This window comes from Otolemur garnettii, unplaced genomic scaffold (assembly GCF_000181295.1).
Source record: "Otolemur garnettii isolate 467f Iridium unplaced genomic scaffold, OtoGar3 scaffold00049, whole genome shotgun sequence".
Lineage (NCBI taxonomy): Eukaryota > Metazoa > Chordata > Mammalia > Primates > Galagidae > Otolemur > Otolemur garnettii.
In genome coordinates, this window is record NW_003852444.1 from 846,718 (window position 1) to 870,433 (window position 23,716).

At 37.0% G+C, this 23,716-nt stretch overlaps 1 protein-coding gene across 1 annotated transcript in view; it reads left to right on the forward strand.

The window, feature by feature from the left end:
• The window catches only part of TPK1 (thiamin pyrophosphokinase 1), a 259,770-nt gene that overhangs the window by 119,624 nt on the left and 116,430 nt on the right, over window positions 1-23,716 (forward strand). Inside the window, exon 4 of the mRNA XM_023514240.1 lies at window positions 17,922-17,991. Within this exon, the coding sequence (XP_023370008.1) occupies window positions 17,922-17,991 (70 nt within the window). The remainder of the gene's footprint in view (window positions 1-17,921; window positions 17,992-23,716) is intronic.

The window sequence follows — 23,716 nt, forward strand, 5'->3', positions numbered from 1 at the left end:
TTTGGATGGAGAAAGGACTGAGACTTATTTCTGTTATCTTGTAAGAAGGTCTTTGTCTTCTTTAAACTTTCAGTAAATTTGTTCCAGCTAACAAAAGCCTTCTTTAGAGAAACAGCATTTGGCTTAGTGTGGCTCTTTCCAATCCTTCCTTTCATTGCCTGGTGATTTTTCTTCTTATTGTTAATTGTTTTCCTTGAGGACTGGATTCCACTCTCTGGGGTTTGGTTTCCCAGAGGGGTTAACTATGAACAAGCAGGGCATTACTGTGCCGTGAGGACTGTTTGTTTGCAGGGCACACCTTGATACTGCTTTTATTAAGAATATTGTAGGGATCAATATTTCCATCCCAGTTCATTTCTTTGGGCTATATTGTGCTTCTTTGTGCATTTATGAGGTTGTATATTTTATGAATTATTAAAGCAAGCTCAAATGCATCTTTTAAAAGGATAGGCATAAGATTTACTTGCCTGTCATTCTTTCTGGAGGCACCGGTTTCCTGATGTTGCTTTTTAAGTTTCAAGAAGCAAAAGTATAATTTTTGAAAGTACATAGTTGTATTCTTCAGTGGCGGGAATGTTAGCTATTTTAGTTTCTATCATTAAATACCAAAAGTTATTTTCAAATGCACTATAGCCAACGCAAAGTGGGAAGGGGAGGAAAAAACCGCTACCTGGGAGTTAGTGAGAATGACCAGCAGCTTGTGCTGCCATGGAGTGCTAATAATTGTTTCAAATTTACAAACACAACAATGGGACGCGTTTTGCATAATGAAATATTTATTTTTATCCATCATGCTTGCAAGCTGCTCTCCATTCATCATGTTTACAAACAGCAGCCACAATATTTCTTTAACATGAGCCAGTTGTAATTTCCAGCTGTTGAAATTAGCTGCTTTTAAAGTCTTGTTAAAAACCAGCATCGAACAGCAAACCTCCACATAATCTTCTTTTTAACTCTTTTTACTTTTTCATTACTTTTTTCTTAATTTTATTTACACTCATAAACAAATGTTTTTCAGTGACTCCTGCTGTCTGAGATAGGACTAGAATAAATAAAAGACATTCTTGTCTTTATGTAATTTATTGCATTATTCACCAGGGGATTTAGTCCAGTTTCTCATTTTTGCATCCCTTTTATCTTACAGTTAAAAAAAAAAAATAAAGCAAAAAGTCAAAAAGCCTATATGCTCTATGACAAAGAAAAGCTAGCTATAAAGTTCTGTATTTTTTAATTGTTGAAATACGAAGATCTGACTGTTCTCCTGTAGATTTGAGTCAAGACTTGTACAAAAGCCTAGAAGTTTGTAAAAGCGATTCTTCAGCTTCTTTCTTTGGGGTACTCTAGGTTCATGTATGCAGTGGTTGTTATCTGCATATCTTCTTATCCTTTAGATTTGGTAATTCTGATAAGATATAGATAGATAATAACATGAAGTAGACAAATGGTTAAAAATTACTTTTTTTTAATTAAATGTTTCAGTTATCTAAGTTGCTTCTTTTATGCAAGAAATAAGATAAAAAGATGATTATTGCTCTTGTTTGTGCAGGGTTGCGGGGCATTGTAACTAAACTAGCCTAGGTTGGGCTGATCTAGCTGGTTTTGTAATCTCTCACTTCTCGGCTCTCTTTGCCCAGAATGATTTTATTCTCTTCCTGTTTTCCCGCTTGGCTAACTCATATTTTTAAAATGATAATAAAACTTACTCTTATTTTTATTATTTGTGGTCTCAATTTCTGTGGTTTGCTTTCTTTTGTGCTCGGTGCTGAACTGCTTTGTTCTTTCTGCACACCCCACAGAACTTTATACTTACACCAGTTTAGGAGTCATCTTGCTGTCTTATTATACGTGTCAGTCGTACGTTCTTGACCAGAGCTGCTTAATAAAACATAAGGTGAGCCACATATATAAATTTAAATACTGTTATAACAACCTTAAAAAGTGTAAAGGAAGAACTAATTTTAATATTGTCTTATCTAACCCAGAAAGAAATGCAGAAAATTATTTCAACGTATAACCAGTATAAAATTATTATTTTTAGATCTCATTCTCTTGCCCAGACTGGAGTGCTGTGGTGACATCATAGCTCATGGCAGCCTTAAATTCTTGGGTTCAAGGACTCTTCCTGAGTCTTGAGCTACCCAAGTATCAGGGACTAAAGTGGCATACCACCATGCCTGGATAATTTTTAAATTTTTTATAGAGATGGGGTTTTGCTGTGTTACCCAAGCTTGTCTTGAAATTCTAGGCTCAAGTCTGCGGTCTCAGCTTCCCAAACCAGGGATTTTCAAACCAGGGATTCTTTATCAGGACTTCTCTTACGTATCCAAATGGATCTATTTCTTTCTAATGCTCTGGTTTCAGATTTTCTTTGATTTGGGCATAACCAAAATAAACAAATAAGGAAACCCAAATACAAGCCCCAGTGACAAAACTGCTTTCAACAACATTTGCTAAAAATACATGTAAACTATGAACTGTATTTCATGTCTTAAATTCTTTTTTTTTTTTTTTTTTTGCAGTTTTTGGCCGGGGCTGTGTTTGAACCTGTCACCTCCGGCATATGAGGCTGGCAGCCCACTCCCTTGAGCCTCAGGCACTGCCCTGTCTTAAATTCTTTTTTTTCTTTTTTTAGAGAGAGTTTCACTTTGTCACCCTCAGTAGAGTGCGGTGGTGTCATAGCCCACAACAACCTCAAACTCCTGGGCTCAAGTGATTCTCTTGCCTTAGCCTCCGAGTAGCTGGGACTACAGGTGCCCACCATAGGCCCAGCTATTTTTAGAGGCTGGGTGTCCCTCTAGCTCAGGCTGGTCTCGAACTCCTGAGCTCAGGCTATCCACTCACCTTGGCCTCCCAGAGTGCTAGGATTACAGGTGTGAGCCACCACGCCTGGCACATGTCTTAAATTCTTATTGAATTTTTTTTTTTAAACAATGTGTTTTCATGTATTTCTATCAGTCAGGAACACCTTGGGGTAAATACAATGTAGAAAAAAGTGGGAGATGAGCTATTTAAAACTCATCTTTAGTATCTTTCATCGTAAGAACATAGGTAGGCCCACGGGATCCTAAAATAAATAGAATAGTACAGTGTTGATAAATAGTAAGAATCCTCTTATGGAATGTGGCCAAACATTTGAACAAACAGTACAGGGAATATTAAATACTCATAAGCAATATCAGCATCTCTCAGTTGTATAAGACAGGAATGTGAGGGTTGTTTCTGGTTCCTTTCTCTCTACCCTCCATATCCAGTCTTAGCAAGTCTGATTGGTTCTACCCCAAATCCATGTCTTCATGCCTAAAATAAGCCCCCATTTTCCCTAGACTACTGGGATGGCCTCCTAACCAAATTCATTTCTTCCACTCTCATCTCCTTCCAACCTGTTTCCAAAATGAAAGGAAGAATGATATTTTTTAATAATTTTACTTGAATTGACACATATTAATTGTACATACTGTATTTGGGGGGATTCCATGGGATATTTTAATATATGTTTACCATGTAGGATGATTAAATCAGGCTGATTAACAAATCTGTCATCTCACATGCTTATCATGTTCTCGTGATGAAAACATTTAAAACCTACTCTTTTATCACTTGTGAAATACACGGTTCGTTTTTAATGATTATAGTCACCATTTTCTGCAATAGATCAGTAAAGCGTATTCCCCCTGCCTGGAACTTTGGACTCTGATTCCCATCGGCCTTTACCCCTCCCATCCAGCCCCCCAGCCTCGGGCAGTAGAGTCACTCGCTGCTTCTGTGAGTTCGTCTGCTGTAGATTCCGCATGTAAGTGAGATTATGTGGGATTTGTCTCTTTGTGCCTGGATTATTTTATTCAGCATGGTATCCTTCAGGTCCATCCAGGTTGTTGCAAGGGACAGAATTTCCTTCCTTTTTAAGACAAAATAGCCTCCCTCGTATATGTGCCGGATTGTCTTTATCTGTGCATCTGATGGGCACCTGAGCTGCTACCACACCTTAGCTATTATGAATGATGCCACAGTGAATGGATGCCTCTTTGACATACTGATTTAATTCCTTTGGATATATACCCCAAAGAAGGAGCTGGACCAAATGGTAATTTTATTTTCTGAGGAACCTCTGGACTGTTTTCCAGAATTTCTGTATTGATTTACATTCCCCTGCAGTGCACCAAGCCTTCCCTTTTCTCCACTGTCTTGCTGACACTTTCATCTTTTACTTTTTTGATAATAGTCATTTTAACAGGTGTGAAATGCCACCTCATTGTGGTTTTAATAGGCATTTCCCTGATGATTAATGATACTGAACATTTTTTCACGTATCTGTTGGCCAACCGTATTTTTTTTGTTTTTTTTTTTTGAGACAGAGCCTCAAGCTGTCGCCCTGGGTAGAGTGCCATGGCATCACGCTCACAGCAACCTCCAACTCCTGGGCTCAAGCGAGTCTCCTGCCTCAGCCTCCCAAGTAGCTGGGACCACAGGCGCCCGCCACAACGCCTGGCCATTTTTTTTTTTCGGTTGCAGCCATTATTGTTGTTTGGCGGGCCCGGGCTGGAGAATCGAACCCGCCACCTTAGGTGTATGTGGCTGGTGCCTTAGCCGCTTGAGCCACAGGTGCCGAGCCCGTTTTTTTTTTTTTTTTTTGAGAAATGTCTATTTGTCCACTTATGATTGATTGGTTTTCTTGTTATTGAGTTATTTCAGTGTAATATATATTTTAGGTATTAGCCCCTTGTCAGATTTATTGTTTTCACATATTTTCTCCCATCTGTGTGGGTTGTCTTTTCACTCTATTAATTGTTTTCTCTGCTATGCAGAAGCTTTTTAGTTTGATATAATCCAGTTCGTCTAATTTTGCTTTTGTTGCCTGTTCATTTGGGTCATGTCCAAGAAATCTTTGTTGTGATCAATGTTATAGAGCATTTTCTCTTTTTCTTGTAGTAGTTTTATAGTTTCAGGTCTTATATATAAGTCTTTAATATATTTTGAGTTAACTTTTGAGTATGGCATAAGAAAGGGTCTAATTTTATTTCTTTGCTTATAAATATTCAGTTTTCCATTCTGTGCTTTTGGCACTTTTGTTAAAAATCAATTGACTATAAATTCATAGAATTACTTACGGGCTTTCTATTCTGTTCATCCATTCAGTGCATCTGTTTTTTATGTCTGTACCATGCTGTTTTGGTTACTACAACTTTTTAGGAGACTTTGATGTCAGGTGGTGTCATGCAGCCAGCCTTGTTCTTTTTGCTCAAGATTGCTTTGGCTTTTGGGGCCTTTGTGGTTTCATGTGAATTTTAGGGCATTTTTTTCTTTCTTTGAAAAATGACATTGGAGGGAAGTGTCTGTGGCTCAAAGCACTGGCCCCATATGCTAGAGGTGGTGGGTTCAAACCCAGCCCCAGCCAAAAACTGTAAAAAAAAAATAAATAAATTAAAAAAAATAAAAATGACATAGGACATTTAATAGGTATTGCATTGAATCTGTAGATTGCTTTAGGTAGTATGGACATTTTAACAATATTAACTCTTCCAATCTAAAGCATGGGCTATCTATTTATTTGCATCCTCTGTAATTACTTTCATCAGTGTTTTAAAGTTTTCAGAATATGGACACTTTCTTGGTTAAATTTACCCATAAGCATTTTATTTTATATTTCTGATGTTATTATGCATGAGATTGGTTTCTTAATTTCTTTTTTAGATAGGTCACTGTTAGTGTAAAGAAATTCTACTGAGTTTGGCATGTTAATTTTATACCTTGCAACTTTACTGAATTACTTTAATCAGTTCTAACAGTTGTTTTGTGTGTGTATGTGGAGTTTTTAGGCTTTTCTATTTATAGATAGGATCAGATCATACGCAGAGACAGTTTTATTTCTTCCTTTACTATTTGATGACTTTATTTTTTTCATTTTCTTTTCTAATTACTCTAGTTATTACTTCCAAAACTGTGTTCAATAGAAGTGATGAGATGGCATCCTTGTCATGTCCCTGCTCTTACAGGAAAAGCTTTCAAATTTTTATCATTGAGTATGATGTGAGTTTTTCATGTATGGCCTTTATTGTGTTGAGGTACATTCCTTTTATGCCTTTTTTTTTAATTTGAGTCGGGGTCTCTCTCTGTTCTCTGGCACAGAGTGCAGTGGCATCATCATAGCTCACTGCAACCTCAAGCTCCTGGGTTCAAGTGATCCTCCTGTCTCAACTTCTTGAGTAGCTGGGACTGTGGGGCATGTACCACCATGCCCAGATAGGTTTTCTATTTCTTTTGTGGAGATGGGGTCTTGCTCTTGCCCAAACTGGTCTCAAACTCCTCACCTCAAATAATCCTCCTGACTCAGCCTCCCAAAGTGCTGGGATTGCAAGCATGAGCCACTGTGCCTGGCTTTTTATATCTCATTTGTTCAAAGTTTTTTTATCATGAAAAGACGTTGAATTTTGTCAAATGCTTTTTCTGGATCTGTAGATCTAATTATATATTTTTTCTCATTCTGTGAATAGGATGTGTCCTTTTGTTGATTTAAGTATATTGAAACATCCCTGAATTCCCACAGATAAATCATACTTGATCGTGGAGAATGATCCTTTTAATGGGCTGTTGGATTTTGTTTTCTAGTATTTCTTTTTTTTTTTTTTGAGACAGAGCCTCAAGCTGTCCCCCTGGGTAGAGTGCCATGGCATCACACTCACAGCAACCTCCAACTCCTGGGCTCAAGCGAGTCTCCTGCCTCAGCCTCCCAAGTAGCTGGGACTACAGGCGCCTGCCACAACGCCTGGCCATTTTTTGGTTGCAGCCATCATTGTTGTTTGGCGGGCCCGGGCTGGGGATTCGAACCCGCCACCTTGGGTGTATGTGGCTGGCGCCTTAGCTGCTTGAGCCACAGGCACTGAGCCTGTTTTCTAGTATATTATGAAGGACTTTTGCATTTATATTCATCAGGAATATTGGACTATAATTTTCTTTTTTTATAGTGTCCTGGAAGAATAGTCTTTAACCTGAAAGTTAGAATATAACACTTTTCAACTTAAAACCTTTACTTATTTCCCTTTATACTTAAATTCTCTTTTTTCCATGGCCTGTATAATCTGTTTTTGAGTACTTATCAACTATTTCTTATTATTATTCTCTTATCTGACTAAACTCTAAAACAACTGGTTTTCTATTAGGCATTTTATGATACACACATACAAGCTTTCTCTTGCCTTAATAAATCATGTTTTAAAGATTAAGATTAATTTATCTCTAAAAGTACCCTGAGATAACCTAAATACCAAAAACTATTCTGGATTCTACAAGTTAAGAAATGTGGTAGTAACAGCAAAGTGCTTAAAGGGGTAAACAAATGCAGGGGGGTGTTCTAGCCCCCCAGACTTTGTAACTTGGCCTACAGAAGGCCCACTATGATTTTTTAGGTATTTATTACTTGCTTTTGACTAGAACTCAGTTATTTATTTTAATTCTGTTTTTTTCTTTTTTAAACACTGTCTAATTCCTCTCCCTCCTTTCTACTCAGTGCCTTCAAACCACCTCCCCTTTCGTTCCTAGGCAGGAAGAAGAATTAGCTTTTTATTGTGCTCATTTAGAATATGAGCCCAGTCAAGTTCTAAACCTATAATATGTGAAATTTTTGCATTAGTTGCTAGCAAAAAATATGTAATCATTTCTCAGTTTCTAATTATTTGGCCTTACGATCTAATTACTGAAGTTCACCTGTACCTGCCTTTCTTGTTTAAAGATCATGGTTTAAGATGATCATTGTGATTCCTAGAAACTGCCACTCAGTGCGTTGTATTAAAATGTTTATATAAAAATGTCAGAGGTACTAGGACAGGTAGAGATATAAGCTGATTAGGTATTTTTTCCTTCTGCCTCTGCAAAATACGATAAATGTTAGTATCACTTGTTTTGTGTAACAGAGCCTGATTTTGATGCACTGCTTTCCACTTACTATGCAACGAGTCCCTTCTTTGAAACGTGCCTTGTATGTGTGTTCTGGGATCTGTTACCAGTGATCCATGAAAGAAGATAGAGGAATGAATTCTAGTCCCAAAGGAACAGCGAGGATGTAAAATGTTTCCAAACCTCTATACATTGTTCTGTGTTCATTATGTAACATATTTGCATCAGTGAAGTGATTTTTATTTTAAAGCTTTTACTTTTGCATGCATACAAATACACACACACACACACACACAGATACCCTGGGTGGTTTGGGGTTTTTTTTTTTTTTTTTTTGAGACAAGGTCTTACTATGTTGTCTGGGCTCCAGTGATCTTCCCCACTCAGCCTTCCAAGTAGCTGGATTCCAGGTGCATGCCACTGCCCCTGGCTTATTTTGTTATATTTCATCTCTTCTTGGTAGTTGTAGGCATTTTATTATTTTGCTCATTCATAGATATCTGTCACATCTCATTATTTTATCACTTCTACTCTACAGTGTCTTTAAGTTATGACGTGAAATGATTTGAAAGAAATTGTCACCCTTCACGTTCACTATCTGCAGTGGAATCTGTGGTATGTTTCTCTCTCACTGACATGGGAGATGATGTGAACGATCCAGTGAATCCCAGAGGGTTGTCAGGAGGATCTGACTTCAGCAGTTCTCACTGGTGACAGTACTTTATTAATAGGGTCTCAAGTGATTAGGACACAAAAAATAGCAATGATGTAGGATCATGCTAGAAGATTGTCGAGAATATCACAGTTGTCTGGTGCACATACAGATTATATGAGAAATCATACTGAAGATTCAGTAAATCTAAAATAGAAAACGAGTCAGTATGTGTGCATCCAGAATAGATACGAAGGCAGTTTAGCTAGGACAAGTATGAAAGCAATCTAGCTAAGACAAATTTGTTAACTCACTTGACTTTGGTAAGTACGTGGAACGTGGTTTCTGGGTGATAGGCTTGCTTTTAAATGGGGGAAAGTTTAGAAAATAGCAACAAGCAGTCCACCTTCCAGCTGGGTATACTCTGGGCAGCTTCCTGAAGTATAAGTGGTCATCCATTTAGAGTCCTGGTTCTTAACCGGGAGTAATTTTGCCCACCAGGAGACATTTGACATTTGCAGCTATTTTTGTTTGTCATAAATAGCCAGGTACGGCGAAGGGTGGAGGAACTGCTGGCATCTGATGGGTAGAGGCCAGGCATGCTGTGAAATATCCTACAGAGTCCCAGACGCCCACCGTACCCACCGTAACAAAGACCAGAGTGCAAACAGTGCCAGGGCATCAGAGCAACACTGACAAAGATCTGTGACAAGTGTTCTTAGTCCCTGTTCATTGAACTTACATGTTCGCCACCTTGTTCTTAAAGGATGGCCACTTTTAGTAAAAATTGAATGAGTGAGAGTACATAAAACCTTGATGGTTTCTGACAACTTACATTTGGACAGATGTGCACATGGCAGCTTGACACAAGGGGCAGGATCATCTTGTTTCTCTGTGCTGCTTATTTGTGGTTCTTGTCCGACTTTCACTCATCTTTTAGAAAAGCTTCCCTGTGCCACTTGAGGATGGACAGTTAGATGAATCTGTTTCCTTCAGATTCCTCAGGTATTTGGTATCACTCAGTGTTAATAAGGTGTCTTCGTCCTGAACTTCATAAGGGGGATCAAGAGGGACTCAATGCCATACTTTTCTAGGTGAGGAGGAGACAGGAAGTGGCGGAGAGAAAGGTAATAGAATTTACACAACAATAGTTACCAAAAGGTAATAAAAATCTTCATTACGTAGCATAAACTGGATTAGAACTAGCACAGAACCATGCAGGTAGATGCTTCATATACGTGGAAATACCACTTGATTTTTACTAGAAGTAAGGATGATTCTGTGCTACTGACTTGACTAAAATTTAAGAATATTATACTCATTATTTGTGGACATTACAAATAATGTGAGCTTTCTTAACAATTACACATAAATATACCAGCAATAAGACCTTCCATCTACAACTTTGAAAGAATTCCCAAAACAGCAACTACTTATGCATTTCAGCACTCTCATGATCAAAGTAAATTGTTGCTATCTCTTAAGGGCAGCATATATTTCCATGCTATGCTTTTAATACAGAATTTCCACATAAAATAATGTCTCAGTAAGAGAAGCATCTATGTTAAATAACCATGTTCATGAAACTGGTATGAACTATAATCCAGGCTCAGCTGGTGATAGTTTATACCAATGACAGTCAAACTATGAAAATACACAGCATCTCTTACGGGCTGTTTCCAACATAGATTTGAGGTATAATAAGGTCGTATTCTTCAACCAATAGAAAGGAGGATTTTAGTGTTTTTGAAGTAGAAATAAATATTTGTATTAGGGCTCCTTCTGTTTTAAGTAACAGAGAACCCACTCAAACCGCTCAGCCCAGAAAGAGAGTTTATTAGCTCACATAATAAAAAGCTGGTGGCTCTGCACACTCAAACCGTCTTGTCTTGTCTCCCCACTTTACTTTCACTGTTTGGGCTTCATTCTCAGGCTTAGTATGATAGCCCAGGACAGGTCCAGGGGTCTAGTGTCTCAGGTTGCACAACAGTAGAGGGGGAGACCTGCGAAGGCTCATTAGATGGTATTACCGTTGGGTCACATCTCTGTCTCTGAATCAGTCACTCTGGGCAGGAGGCTGTAATGTTGTGGCTTGAGCCACATGCTAAACCTGGGTTTGGGTGTGGATTCAATACTACTTATAGGCTGACAGCGCAACACAGGAGTTTCCTTGAAAAAAGTTAAGTTATGCACAAAATAAATCTTTGTCTTAACTCTGTTCCTTTTCCAGAAGCACCACTGTCACCATTTAGGGGCTTTTAATTTTATAAATATAAAAATCAATATCTTTTCATTTCATATAAGTCATAGTATCTTATGTATTTTTTCCTTTGCTTTTATCATTGACTGATATATTTAGTATCCTCTGCTTATGAAAAGCTTCAAGGAGATCTCATAAGTTCTCTTTTGAATAGTAGAAATATCCTAACCAGACAGAAAATACCTGTGGGTAAATTAAATGTTTTTAAGCAAGAAATATGTCTGAAAGAATCCATTGTTTTAGAGCTTCTGGGCTGATTTAAGTGTAAACTATGAAGGATGGCTTCTGTCGGTCTTATCCCTCATGACACATTGGTTAAAAACACATCTTCAAGTGGAAATGGATTAAAGACTTAAGGGTAAGACCTGAAACTGTAAAACTCCTAGAGTGAAACGTAGGAGAAAGCTTCATGACATTGGTCTTGGCAATGACCTCATGCATATGACACCAAAGCAAAGGCAACAGGAGGAAAAATAGATGAGTGGGGACTGCATCAAGCTGAAAATCTTCTGCACAGCAGAGGAAACTGTGAACAGAGAAAAGAGGCAGCCAGTGGGATGGGGGGCAGTATCTAAAAATCATATATATGATAAGGGGTAATTTATAAAACAGAGGAAGAAATGCTACAACTTAATATCAAAAAAGTATTAATCCAATCCATGTACAAAATATACATAATACAATGATTACTGGAGGGAAGCAGTTTAACCTGTCCATCATCTCATTCACTGATACTGGATGGCCAGAAAGTTCATGTACAATTTAAAATCGTGTGCAATTTGAAATGCACACAAATTTATAGCCACCCTGTGTATCTTTTGTTGGTAAGCACATCTAAAATCTGCTCTTTTAGAAAATGGGTAAAGGACTTGAGTATACATTTCTCCAAAGAAGACATACAAATGACTAACAGGTATACAAAAAGATGTGTAATATCATTAATAACAAGGGAATGCCAGTGAGAACTGCAGTGAGATATCACTATCATGAAGGTTATATCAAAACGACAAAAGGCAGCATGTGTTGAGGATGTGGAGAAATCGGAACCCTGTATATTGCTGGTAGGCGTGACTTGTGCTTGGTTGAATTATGCTATGAAAAACAGTGTGGAGGTTCCTCAAAAAACTGAAGATAAACCTACCGTGTCATCCTGCATCACACTTGTTGCTGTTTACTCAAAAGAATTGAAATCGGGAAAAAAAAAAAAAAAAAGAATTGAAATCGGGATCTCAATGATCCATTAGCATTCGTATGTTCATGGCAGCACCGCGCCCAATAGCCAAGGGATGGAAACAGCTCAGACGTTTCTTCAACAATGAAGAGTGTCTGTTTTAAGACACACATGGACTTTATGGACACCTTGTTTATATGTATGTATGTATAAACAATGGAGTGTTATTCTGCCTTAAAAAAGGAGGAAATTCTGTAACATGTAACATCACAGATAAACTCAGGGAACATTATGCTAACTGAAATAAGCCACCCACAGACAAAGACAGTGTGACCCCACCAATGAATGAGGTGTGTAAAGGAGTTGAGCACACAGGAGCAGAGAATAAGAATGGTGGTTGCCAGGGGCTGGCAGAACGGGAAATAGGGGACTATTATTCTATGGGTATAAATATGTAAGTTCTAGATATTTAAGTTCTAGAAATCTTTTGTACAGTGCTGTATCTATAGTTAACAATGTTTTATTATACACTTCAGCATTTAAGGGGGTAGATCTGATGTTCTGTTCTTAGCATAATAAAATTAAAAAAAAAAAAAACCCAAAGCCTCACTCATCTTTTATAGTGCCGAGAGTGGTATCTGTGTTGTTGTATATATCCAGATATTCGACAAACATTTATCACTTTCTTATTAATGTGTAGCTGCTAGTGGGCTGTTTCTGAGGCTCTTCTGGAAGGAATATATCTTATTTTCCATAGGAAAATGGGTCTCAGCAGTGGCTTGAGACTGGAAGTTGGGGATTAAGTGGCTGACTTGTTTCTCAGGGTTGGGAGAGAATGCTAGCTCAAATATGAATATTGACAGACTAGATTATGTAACATATTAAGACTAATTGAATCTTTGGAGTACTAGGGGAGAAGGATCTATGTTAGAAATATACAGGATTTGGGTGAGTTGTTTGGCTCTTCTGGAACTCAGTAACCACATCTTCTGAATAAGATTCTGGACTTTCTCTGTCTTCCAGTTTCACTGTAGGCAACTCAACTTCAACTCAATGTTGACTGAGCCTGACAAAATATTTGATTTCTTCTGTTAAGGAGTTGGATCAGGAATAATGCTTGCTACCTTAAATCTCTAAGTCTGTTTTCCCTATTAGTTATTAGTGTCAGTTTTAAAATTGTAATCACGATATTCATATTCCTTGTAAAATTGTTTTTAATAGTACAATGAGTAACATAAAGGGTACAGAAAAATTCTTCTCCACGATCTGTCTGCCCATTCCACATAAATAACTGCTGTTAAATAGTTTGGTATAACAAATACAGAGGTGGTCTTGGGTTTGAATTAACAAACTAATACAGGTAAGACCTGGTAGGCTTCATGAAGCACCAGGTTCACTTACCTTTAGGGAAGGGTACAAGACAGATAATAAAGCTTGATGGCAAATGAAAATGGTGAAGTCTAGTCACTTACCAGGAGTGGCTTTCAACTGTTCCAGCCCAGCTACTTTACATTTGGGACGTACTTTGCCAGGGAAACCACTGATTCTGGGGTCCATTTACTTTTTTAATCTTGCTCGTTGTCATGAGTTTCCTCAGGGCTACAGAACTAGTTGCCCATTTTCTAGAGCAAGTGCATCTTACCAATGCTGAGAGCTGATTATGTGAGCCACAATCTTGATGTAAAAACTTTATTAGATTTCTTGCATTCTTTATGCATGCCCTGAATTGCTACTGCATGGAAGATTTGACCAAGGGTTATTTAGGCTTTTACATAATAATTTATCTCATAAGAGGCAGTGTATGAATACATATAAGAGCTACCTTTTTTCAAGAGTTACATATATATTTTACCAATATTCACCTGGCAGCCATAGAAGTTTGCTACTAATTTTTCATGATTATACAAAATGTCACAACATATATGCTTGCACATACATCCTTGTAATTTGGAGAAAGTATTTATAGAATACATAGAACTTCTGGATCAAAGGGTTTGCACATTTAGAATTTTTAAAATCTGCCAAACCGTGTCTCAAAGTTGTCTCATCAACAGCTGTGAGAGAATGTTTCCTTGTACAGTTTCTTTCTAGTTTTGTGCATGTTGCTTGGTGGCAAATTTTGTAGGATATACATAATAATCTTGATATTGCATTAGAATCATAGTACCTGGGATTAAATCAAAGTCATGAGACTACAGGGCTGATCTAGGATAGAATGGAAATCTTTTATCTTTGGCATTCTTTCAATTAACTGAAAGTATAGACTTTTGATTTTAGTTTGTTTTTTTCTTTTGCTTTAATATTTGGAATTAATTTGATAGTCCACTTTGCAGAAAGTCAAATTATTTCTACTCAACTTTAGTCAACAGAAATTTTAGAAATAAGAACTAACCTCTACTTGTGACTGGAGCTTTTCACTATGTGTCAGTAACATTAACTTGTATAATCTGAGTTAAAAAGATTATTAAATATGTAGTTAATGGACTTACAGGTGCTTTGAAAATATGAAGTTAATGGTAAAGATTTTTTATTGTATTTTAGTCTTCAACTGTTTATCAGCCTGATGCTTAGTAATTGCTCAAATACTATAATTGAAATTATATTATTTAACAAATCTGCAAAAATTTGTGCTGCATAATCCAACAGAATTTTTACATTAAAAGATAACTCATGCAGTAACTTCTATTCATTAAAGCTTGACATACTTAATGATGATCAAATAATGAGCACACGTTGGGTTATTTTAACTCCCTTTTATTAAAAACAGGAATAGACACGGACAAATTTACTATCTGTGATCTAGGTGTTTCTCTTCCTGTAAACTGCTCTAAAAATATCAATTTAAAGATAGGTGTTAGAAATAACAGGAGTTAGAAAAAAATTCTAAAATTGCAAAGGTAACAGTGATCTTAGTGTCACTAGATTTATTAATAAGCAAGTTTATAGAAAGTTTCCCAGTGCGTTTGGTGCTTTTATTATAGCGCTTATCACAGTCCACAGTGCACTGCATATATTTGCTTCTATTTTTTATTTTTTTCAGTATAATGTGAGCTTGGAGACCTGAATGTGCTTGTTATCCATCTCTCTGTTTTATTTAGAGCCTGGCACAAATGGGTATAAATGTTCAATTTCACTAATCTTAGCAAAATAATATAAGGTGAAAAATTAACAAGTAATTCTATTTGATAGTTCCTGGCCACCAAAAACTACTTTTCCTTAGGTTTTTATGTTATTTCTCTGAATCATTTTTTACGTAAAAAGATTCTATAAACTTGTTAATTTTGTTTACATGGAATTGTTTTATATACTCTGAGGATAATTACTGATAGTTTACCATCTGTTTCTATTAATCAGTCTTTTCAATCTCCCTAATCATTTGCTTTATGCTATATTTTATGTGTGAGATGATCTCTCTCTTTTGTTTTGATGGTTTTGATATTTAGGAAATGTGTAATATATTCTGTGATCTTCTGCAAGTTGTGTTTGTGGCATAATTCAAATTTGAATTTTACTACTTAAAAGGAAATGTGTGTTGTGGGTATTGGTAAAATGAGATAGGCCTTTTTAGATGTCTTTGCAGAAAGGCTTAGGCATTTCTTTTCCTGGAACAGAGGCATTTTAGATTTTTTTTTTTTTTCAATTTAAGAAAGATGGAGGGAGAGGGCTAGTGTTTATTGAAGGCTCATCATGTTCCAGCATTGTGATGGGCGCTATGTGTAATGATTAAATTGTTACTTGCTTAATAACCCTATTCTGTAAGTAATATTATCTTCATTAACAGATGAGGAAGCTGAAGCAAAAGAGTAACATTTTTTTCACTTTCTGTCTGCTTTTATTTTTCTGAAATTATATAGAAAACAGAAAACACTTTCACATGTCACAGCTTAGTGGAAACTACCCTGGAAGTTTTTATTTCTGACGATATGGTCAGACAGATATCCTTTGTAATATTCCATCCACAGGGAAAGGATATCTAAAATAATAATAATAATAGAATTGAAAACATGAATGACAAACTAAAAGAAAAGACCTTGAGATTGAAAAACAACCAAATAGAACTTTTTTAGGAATCAGTAAGACTGTGCACATTAGTGTTTTAAGCAGATGACTAGACTTAACTAAAGAGAGCCTTTATAAATTGAAAGATTACTTTGAAGAATTATACTTGTGCATGGAGAGAAGAGATGAAATGAAATATTTTTGAGAAATGTAAAAGGCAGAATGGCAATGTCTTAACGTATATTTACATGAGTGCCAGAAAATGGATATACAGAGAGAATCGAAGATACAAAATGATTGAGTTAAAAATGTCTGATAATTATCCAGAACCCAGGGAAGACATAGATCTCAGCTTGGGGAGCACAGTTACCAGTAACTCCAGAGAACCTACATGGGAGTGACATTTATAACACCAAAGATAAAGGGAAGGTCTTGAAATTACCAAGAAAGAGAAAATAGATTATATACACAAGAACAATTAGACTGCCAACAGCCTTCTAAAAATGTACCAATGGAAATCAGAAGTGCATGTACCCATGTCATCAAAATTACTACCAGTGCCACCAATGTACAGTATCATCCTCAGCTAATCTGTTACTCAAGAGTGAGGTTGAAAAAGTACATTTGTAACTAAAAGGGAGGTCATTTATCACCAACAGAGTCTCACTAAGCATGCTTTAAAGCTGGGTGGTGAATACAGGCGTGAAGTTTGAGGACGTGGTTAGCTCCCTCCCCGTGAGATTTTAGACTATTCCACCCTATTTCAAATACTTTCATAGGAATCTCAAGTCTGGTATGTGGGTTAAGTTGAAGGAAATTTTTCACAATAGAAATTGAGGGTTTTACTAGTATCTGTAATTTTATACTTTCTAAATAAAACATGTATCACTGATCTTTTTTATTAGATTCTGATCTGAACTATTTATCTTTCAGATACCTGGAAAAAAATTATATAAGAAAATATCTGTTTATTCCAATTTTATTAACTTATATCATTAATTTTAATCTTAAGGAAAGGTAGTTCCTCAACTCCTTGATCAATTATTGGGATGGACATCAATCAGGCTCCCAGCCTTTTGTACTGATTAGAAGAGAGCACTTAAAGGGGAGACCCTGTCACATCATCTTAGGACTTTATCATGTACCTGATGCTTCGTAATGTTCAATCTGAGCAGATGCCGAGAAACCAAACATTTCTCTGAAAAATAGAAATCAGAAAGGCAGCGACAGCAACAAAAATAGCATTCTGTGAGCTGAGGAAACTCTAAGGAGTGGTTGGTCAGCAGCATCAAACCCTACAGCAGGAGATGGGAGAAATCCATGGAAAGGAAGAGGAAAAGCCCCAGCTGGAGAGGCAGCGGGATTGATTTGGTTACCTGAGCATTTCTGGGTTTCCTCAGTTTTGTTCCACCTCCACAAATCTTACATGGTTTGCGTATCATGTAGATGATTATTTGTTTATATTTTAAAATAAGCTTATGCATATGAATTATTTTTAAAAGGAAACTTTCAGAGCACAAAATGGAAACCCATAATACCTGCCAATAGTAGAAAGTACCTGTAAAAATTAATAAAAGGAGCGAATACAATACCTCTATCGTGTTGCTGGTCTCTGAGCCTGAGGCCTACCTTCTGTTATCCAGGAGGAAAAGCCAGAGTCAGGAAGTACGGAAGCCTTGCTGCCATCATGTACTGTCCTCCCTTTACTTAATCACAGGGAAGAAGAAAGATGCAAAGGAAGTAAACTTGGTGTGCGACGATTCTGTCTTGCATGTCTTGTGCTATGTAGAATCGTTTTTGTACCATGAGTGTCAACAGCAGAATGTGAAACAATTCCGGGGGGATAGTGTGGCTCTGTGTGTGTGTGAGCACCTGACTTTTAATGTTTATCCTTTGAATGATATTTCTCTGTGCTTCCTGTATTGAAATGACTTTTGTTCTTCTGTTTGAAGCTCTTTTAAGAGCCTGCGCTGACGGAGGTGCCAACCGCTTGTATGATATCACCGGAGGAGAGAGGGAAAGGTATGCTTTCTTTTAACCACTGTGCATTGCATAGTGCCATTAATTTCTCCTCTTCTTTTGCTTCATTCTGTTCCCAGTCAAGGGACACTGTTAATTTTCCTTCAGAGTCTTTTACAGAAAACCACCACAGTGAGGGAGAATGAGCTGCTTAACCGTGTTTTAATTTCTTACTTTGAATGGTATCTCTTAGTAGAATTAGGCCCATCTATTTTTATTTTAAAAATCCTCATTCTGCTACTTCAAAGGATCATTAAGTAGCATTATCAAATATCTATATGTGTGAGGACTTTGAAAATTGGCTAAAATAATACTTTAAATGGCAATTTGAGTTGTTATTCAAACACTTTGTATGGATAAAAACTGATCTCATATAAGAGAAATATAAATTCTGTTGCAGAAGATGTGAGATTTTATGTTAGTGTTGAGTAATGCCTGGTATAATTTACTCTAACTTAATTACTTCTGAGTTATGCACACACATATATTTTAGGAGATAAATAATTTATTTCTTAATGATTTACTAGCTGTGCTATTTTGTTTTTCTGATCTTTGCATGGTGAGCTAGTTTGAGAAAAGAGAATATGTTTAATAGAAACATTTTATATGTAGCTCATTGCAAACACGTGTGTAGTCCAAACCCTTGGCAAACACAACCAGAATTTATAGTGTAGCTGTAAGTATACCAGCTATCAAATGTGATTCTATCTGTGTCATATATGTTATTATATACATTGAAATGTTTCTAACTTCAGAAATCACCTCTTTTCTGCAAAAAAGTAAAAATATAATATATCCTTGGTGTGAATTAAATATATGTATTTTAAAATGATGTATTTTTCTTTATGGCATCAAAATGTTTAGCTTTAGATTTCTGATATTGGAGCTGCTTTTTGAAAGCAGCTGATTTCTTAGAGGAGGAAGCACGTTTCCTCGGAGATTGAGGACTAGCCTAGAAGACTATTTCAATTCTTAACACTTTTCGCTCCTTTATTTTGTAAGTTTTCGGACTCTCGTGACAGTATTCTCTAAGACCTGACATGGACAGTGGGTGGAACAACACTCAAGTACGATATGTCTTGTAAAGAGTGCTTGTGCCAGTTAGTTCAGAAAAGAGCATAGTGCCCATGAGGCCAAGATTGTGTCCTGGGTATCGTTGGTTCTGTGCCCATAGCCTGCCTGCTGGCAGACAAACTGGTGCTGAGTACTGTTTCTCTAAAGGTAGATGTAGCTCACCAACATAATTATAAGCAGAACTGTGAATGGACATTAACACAGTGCTTCCCAACTCCTTCTGGATCTTAAGAATCATACTGAATGCATATTAAACAAATACACACATCTATGGTGATTATGTTTATTGGATTGGGCTGGACAGTAGTAAGAAAGGTAATAGAACACTTTTATTCACATATGAAAGCAAAGCAGATTACTAGATTTAGGGCATGAGTACCACTGTTTTTGCCTGGATTTTAAAATAATCAAGTCTGATGTTTCCTGATACACTTATGAATAAGGTTACAGAAGTCTTCCTAGATCAGTGGTTCTCAACCTTCTTAATGCTACAACCCTTTAATACGGTTCCTCATGTTGTGGTAACCCCCAACCATAAAATTATTTTCATTATATTTGGGGGTCACCACAACATGAGGAACTGTATTAAAGGGTCACGGCATTAGGAAGGTTGAGAACCACTGTCCCAGATGATTTAACTTACCGGTTGTCGATACGTGAAGATGTGCAGTTAAAGAATGCACTTTTTACTGATTTTTCTAGTTATAATAATGTGTTTGCAATGGTTTCTACTTTGGTGCCCAGAGCCTTGGCTGGCCTGGGTGAGGGTAGACTCTCTAATTACAAGATGAGTGAAGTTGCCTCATGTGGGAATTAATTCCTTGAATGAATTTCATTAAATCCAAACCCTAACCAGTTAAACTAATTGGATTCAGGTGACTAAACATAGTTTCCATTAATTGTATTTCCAAAAGAAAATCTTCACAATGAAAAAAGAAAAAATATTCATGAATTTTAAGGAGCCAACATGTAGTCCGTGGGCACTGCTTGCCTTGTTGGTATTTCTTTGTTTGGCATCTGTACCTACAGTGTAATGCCTTACAGTTTTGTGATAAACCGTGAATTTTCAGAAAACCATCTCCAGTTGAAAACAAAATGAAATATGCACTTGGAATAGAAGGAAGACTATAATAGCAGAGGGGCTAGGTTTACAGAGGTTGGAGCTGAGGGAAAAATCAGTGAGGGGCCAGCATGAGGTACCAGGCCCTTTGCTACCCTGGCTCTGGATGCCACTCAATGTTCAAGGCTAGATGTGGCCCTGGTGGAGCCAGATCCCTGGGAGAGCCTGAAAAGGACCCTGCGTGCTCCAGGCCCCGCTCTAGCCTGCCAGCTGCCCCTCCTCCTTCACAGTCTGAAGGGAAAGGGGAAGGTAAAGTGTGGCAGGTGAGGCTGGTGGTACCAAGGGGAGACACAGGAGGAAGGGAGCTGCAGGGCCCTAGGGAGGCAGCACCCCAGAAGGGACTGGAACTGGGGCCACTGGGAGGAGAACTAGAGAGAGGGTTAAGAGGAGCCCTGGGGAGGCGTTCTGAAGACCAAGGGAAGACAGTCTCTACTGAGTGGAGTGCTCACTTGAGTCTGATGCAGCTGAGGTGCCTTGTGGAGTAAAAAGAAGACTCCAAAGAGAGTATTGGATTGGGCCATAGTCAGGCTGTGGGAACATGGCACCCACTTATCCTGAAGTGGGGAAGGTCGGTGAAAGGATAGGTGTGTTGAATGTTCTCCTGTTACCCACTTTCAGAAAAATGAGTTGGTGCCCCAAATCCTTCAAAGGTAAATTATTTATTTTAGAATTAAAATCATGGCTTATTCATATCAGAAAGATTACATTTCATTGTATTATTGTTTTATATATAATATTCAAATTGACTCATCTTTGGCCAATGGGAATTTCTTTAAGTTAGGGTCTATGTACTTTTTAAAAGTTATATTACACATACCTATAATTCTTCAGTATAGTTAACATACAACAAAATGTGCAGATTGTGGGTGTTTAATTTCATGAGTATTGTTTGACATTTATTCATGGCCTCTTATCCAGAATGAGACATAGAACATTTCCTTGGCCCCAGAAAATTCTTTCATGATTGATTTGCAGGAAGTTTCCCATCCCCAGGCAATTACTTTCTGATTTCCATCACTATAGACTTATTTTGTATGTTGTTACATTTCATACAAAAGAAATCATACAATGTGTATATTCTGTGTCTTTTTTCTTTTGCTTAAGATAACGTTTTTGAGCTTCACTCATGATTCAGTACTTCTTAATTACTCACTAGTATTCTGTTGTATGAATATACCACAGTTCATTTGTTCATTCCCCTGGCGGATATTTAAGTGTTTCCACTTTGGGACTATTATGGATGATATTGTTTTATTTCTTGTACAAGTATTTCTGTGAACATTTGTTTTAGATTCTCTTTGGTAGGTCCCTAAAAATGAACTCTTTGTTCATGTTGTAAATGCATGTTTAAATTTCTGAAAATCGACAAATCATTTTTGCAAAGTGGTTGGACCATTTTGCACTCCTGATGAAAGTGTTTCCATTGCTCCTTATTCTCATCAACATTTTTTTTATCTGTTTGATTTTAGTCATATAGCCTTTGTGAATGGAATCTTGTGATTTTAGTATGCATTTTCCTGATGATCAAAAAGGTTAAGCATATTTCCATGTATTTATTGACCACTTGATTTATAAAGTGTCTGACATTTTAATTTATAAAAATTTATAATGAAAGTCTTATTAATTTTATTAGGTAACAAAGTCAGCCATCACCTTACATCCAGTCCTGTCCCAGACCCACACCACCTTTATTTTTAAGCATTTTTTTTTGTTGTGATATGAACACTTGCCCTTAGTCCCACTCTCTTAGCACAATTTTAAGTATATATACATTTTTGTTTATTGCTGGTACAATGTTGTAACGACATCAGGTCTCTACAGGTTATTCATCTTGCTTAACTGAAACTTTGTACCCATTGGATGAGTGACTCTCCATTTGCCACTTCCCTCGGTCTCTGGAAACCAGCCTTCTGCAGTTTGAGTGTGATTTTGACTATTCTAGATACCTATTACGAAATAATTGTGCAGAGTTGGCCTTCTGTGACTGGCTTATTTCCTATAGCTTACTGTCCTTAAGGCTATGCCACACTCTGGTTCATTTCAACTCTGAAAGCAGCCTCTGCCATTTATCAGGTTTTGTTTTGATCAAGAACCTTTAAATATTTTTCTATTGTTTTTTTTATTAAAAAAATCTTTTATTTCCTCCTAAGTCACAAAAAGTTGTAATGCATGTGTCTGTTGGTTCTTCCCTTTGGAACTGTGGCAAATATGACCGATTTTTCTGTGGTAAGCTGGATAAATGTAGGATTCCTGGTGCCTTTCAATATAGTAGATTATAAAGCATAACGAGAAAATCCTAGTTTAATGTGATAGGTTCTATGACAAATGAATACATAAAGGGTGGACAGTTATACCAGAATGAAAGTAATGTTCTCAGCAATATTCTGAGGATCCTTTTGGGGTGTAAAAGGTGAGGGGTGATAGAGTCCGTAGCGTATATGTATGTGTGTGCGTTTATTGTGACTGGGTGTAGGGAGGGACATTCTCCTTTGTCTCCTGAATAAAACCTGAGCTTATTAGCTTGAGATACAGGCATGTCCAATTTCCTATCTCATCTTCTATTCAAACAGAACTCTTCTGAATTTGCCATGCCCTTTCTCTTTTCTGCCTTGAGTTAGGCCCTTTCTCATGGCTGATCTTGTACACATTGGCACCAGCTATAATCCGTTCCAATTGGCTGGCCATTCTGACAAGTCAGTGCTTACAGATCCCGTAATGCACTGATTCTCAGAAGGTTTTAGTGGCGTTTGTGGACCTGTCTTGGAGCAATCCTCTCCATACCTCAGTGCTCCACTAACATGCTGTGTGCATCGGGAGAGCTCCTGTCTCCTTCCAGCCTGAGGTTACTGGATGTTAATAATTCTCTTAAATCACAATGTTATGTTCACATTTTACCTTGATTTGAAGCTATAAAGACTTATCTCCTTTACTAGGTTGTAAATTTCTGGTGATCTATTGCCCTTTAACTTTGCATAATACTTTGTAATTATTTACTCTCATTTTGTCTTGTGATTTAGCTGTGTGTAGATGTATCTTATCATCTTCACTAGGTGGTAAACTCCTGTAAGGCAGCAATCATAATTAATCATCTTTAGATGCCTCAGATCTAGTACACTAATGAGCCTCTGAGAATTTATTGAATTAATGATTTTTCATCAATATATTAGCAGAGATGTCACTAAGACTAAGCTTTTGTTCAGTCAGGAATTTCTGAGACATAATATCAGCTACTGGAAATATCTTGATGCTAAAGGAATTTTGGATAATTATATATCTTATTGGCATGTATAAGCCAGAAAAGTCTTTTATCTAAAAAGATTATGCATTTTTGTCTAAAATCACTTATGTATATGCTCTACTTACTTTCAGAATGTCCTGTATTCCATTACATTCTATGAGTCCTTTATCCTGAAGGATCCTTGCCTTTGAATTCATTGGAATTTTTTTTTTTTTTTTTTTTATTGAATGGTAACTGTGTACATTGATGCACTTTGCGGGTACAGTGTGGTGTTTTCATACATAATCCAAGACACT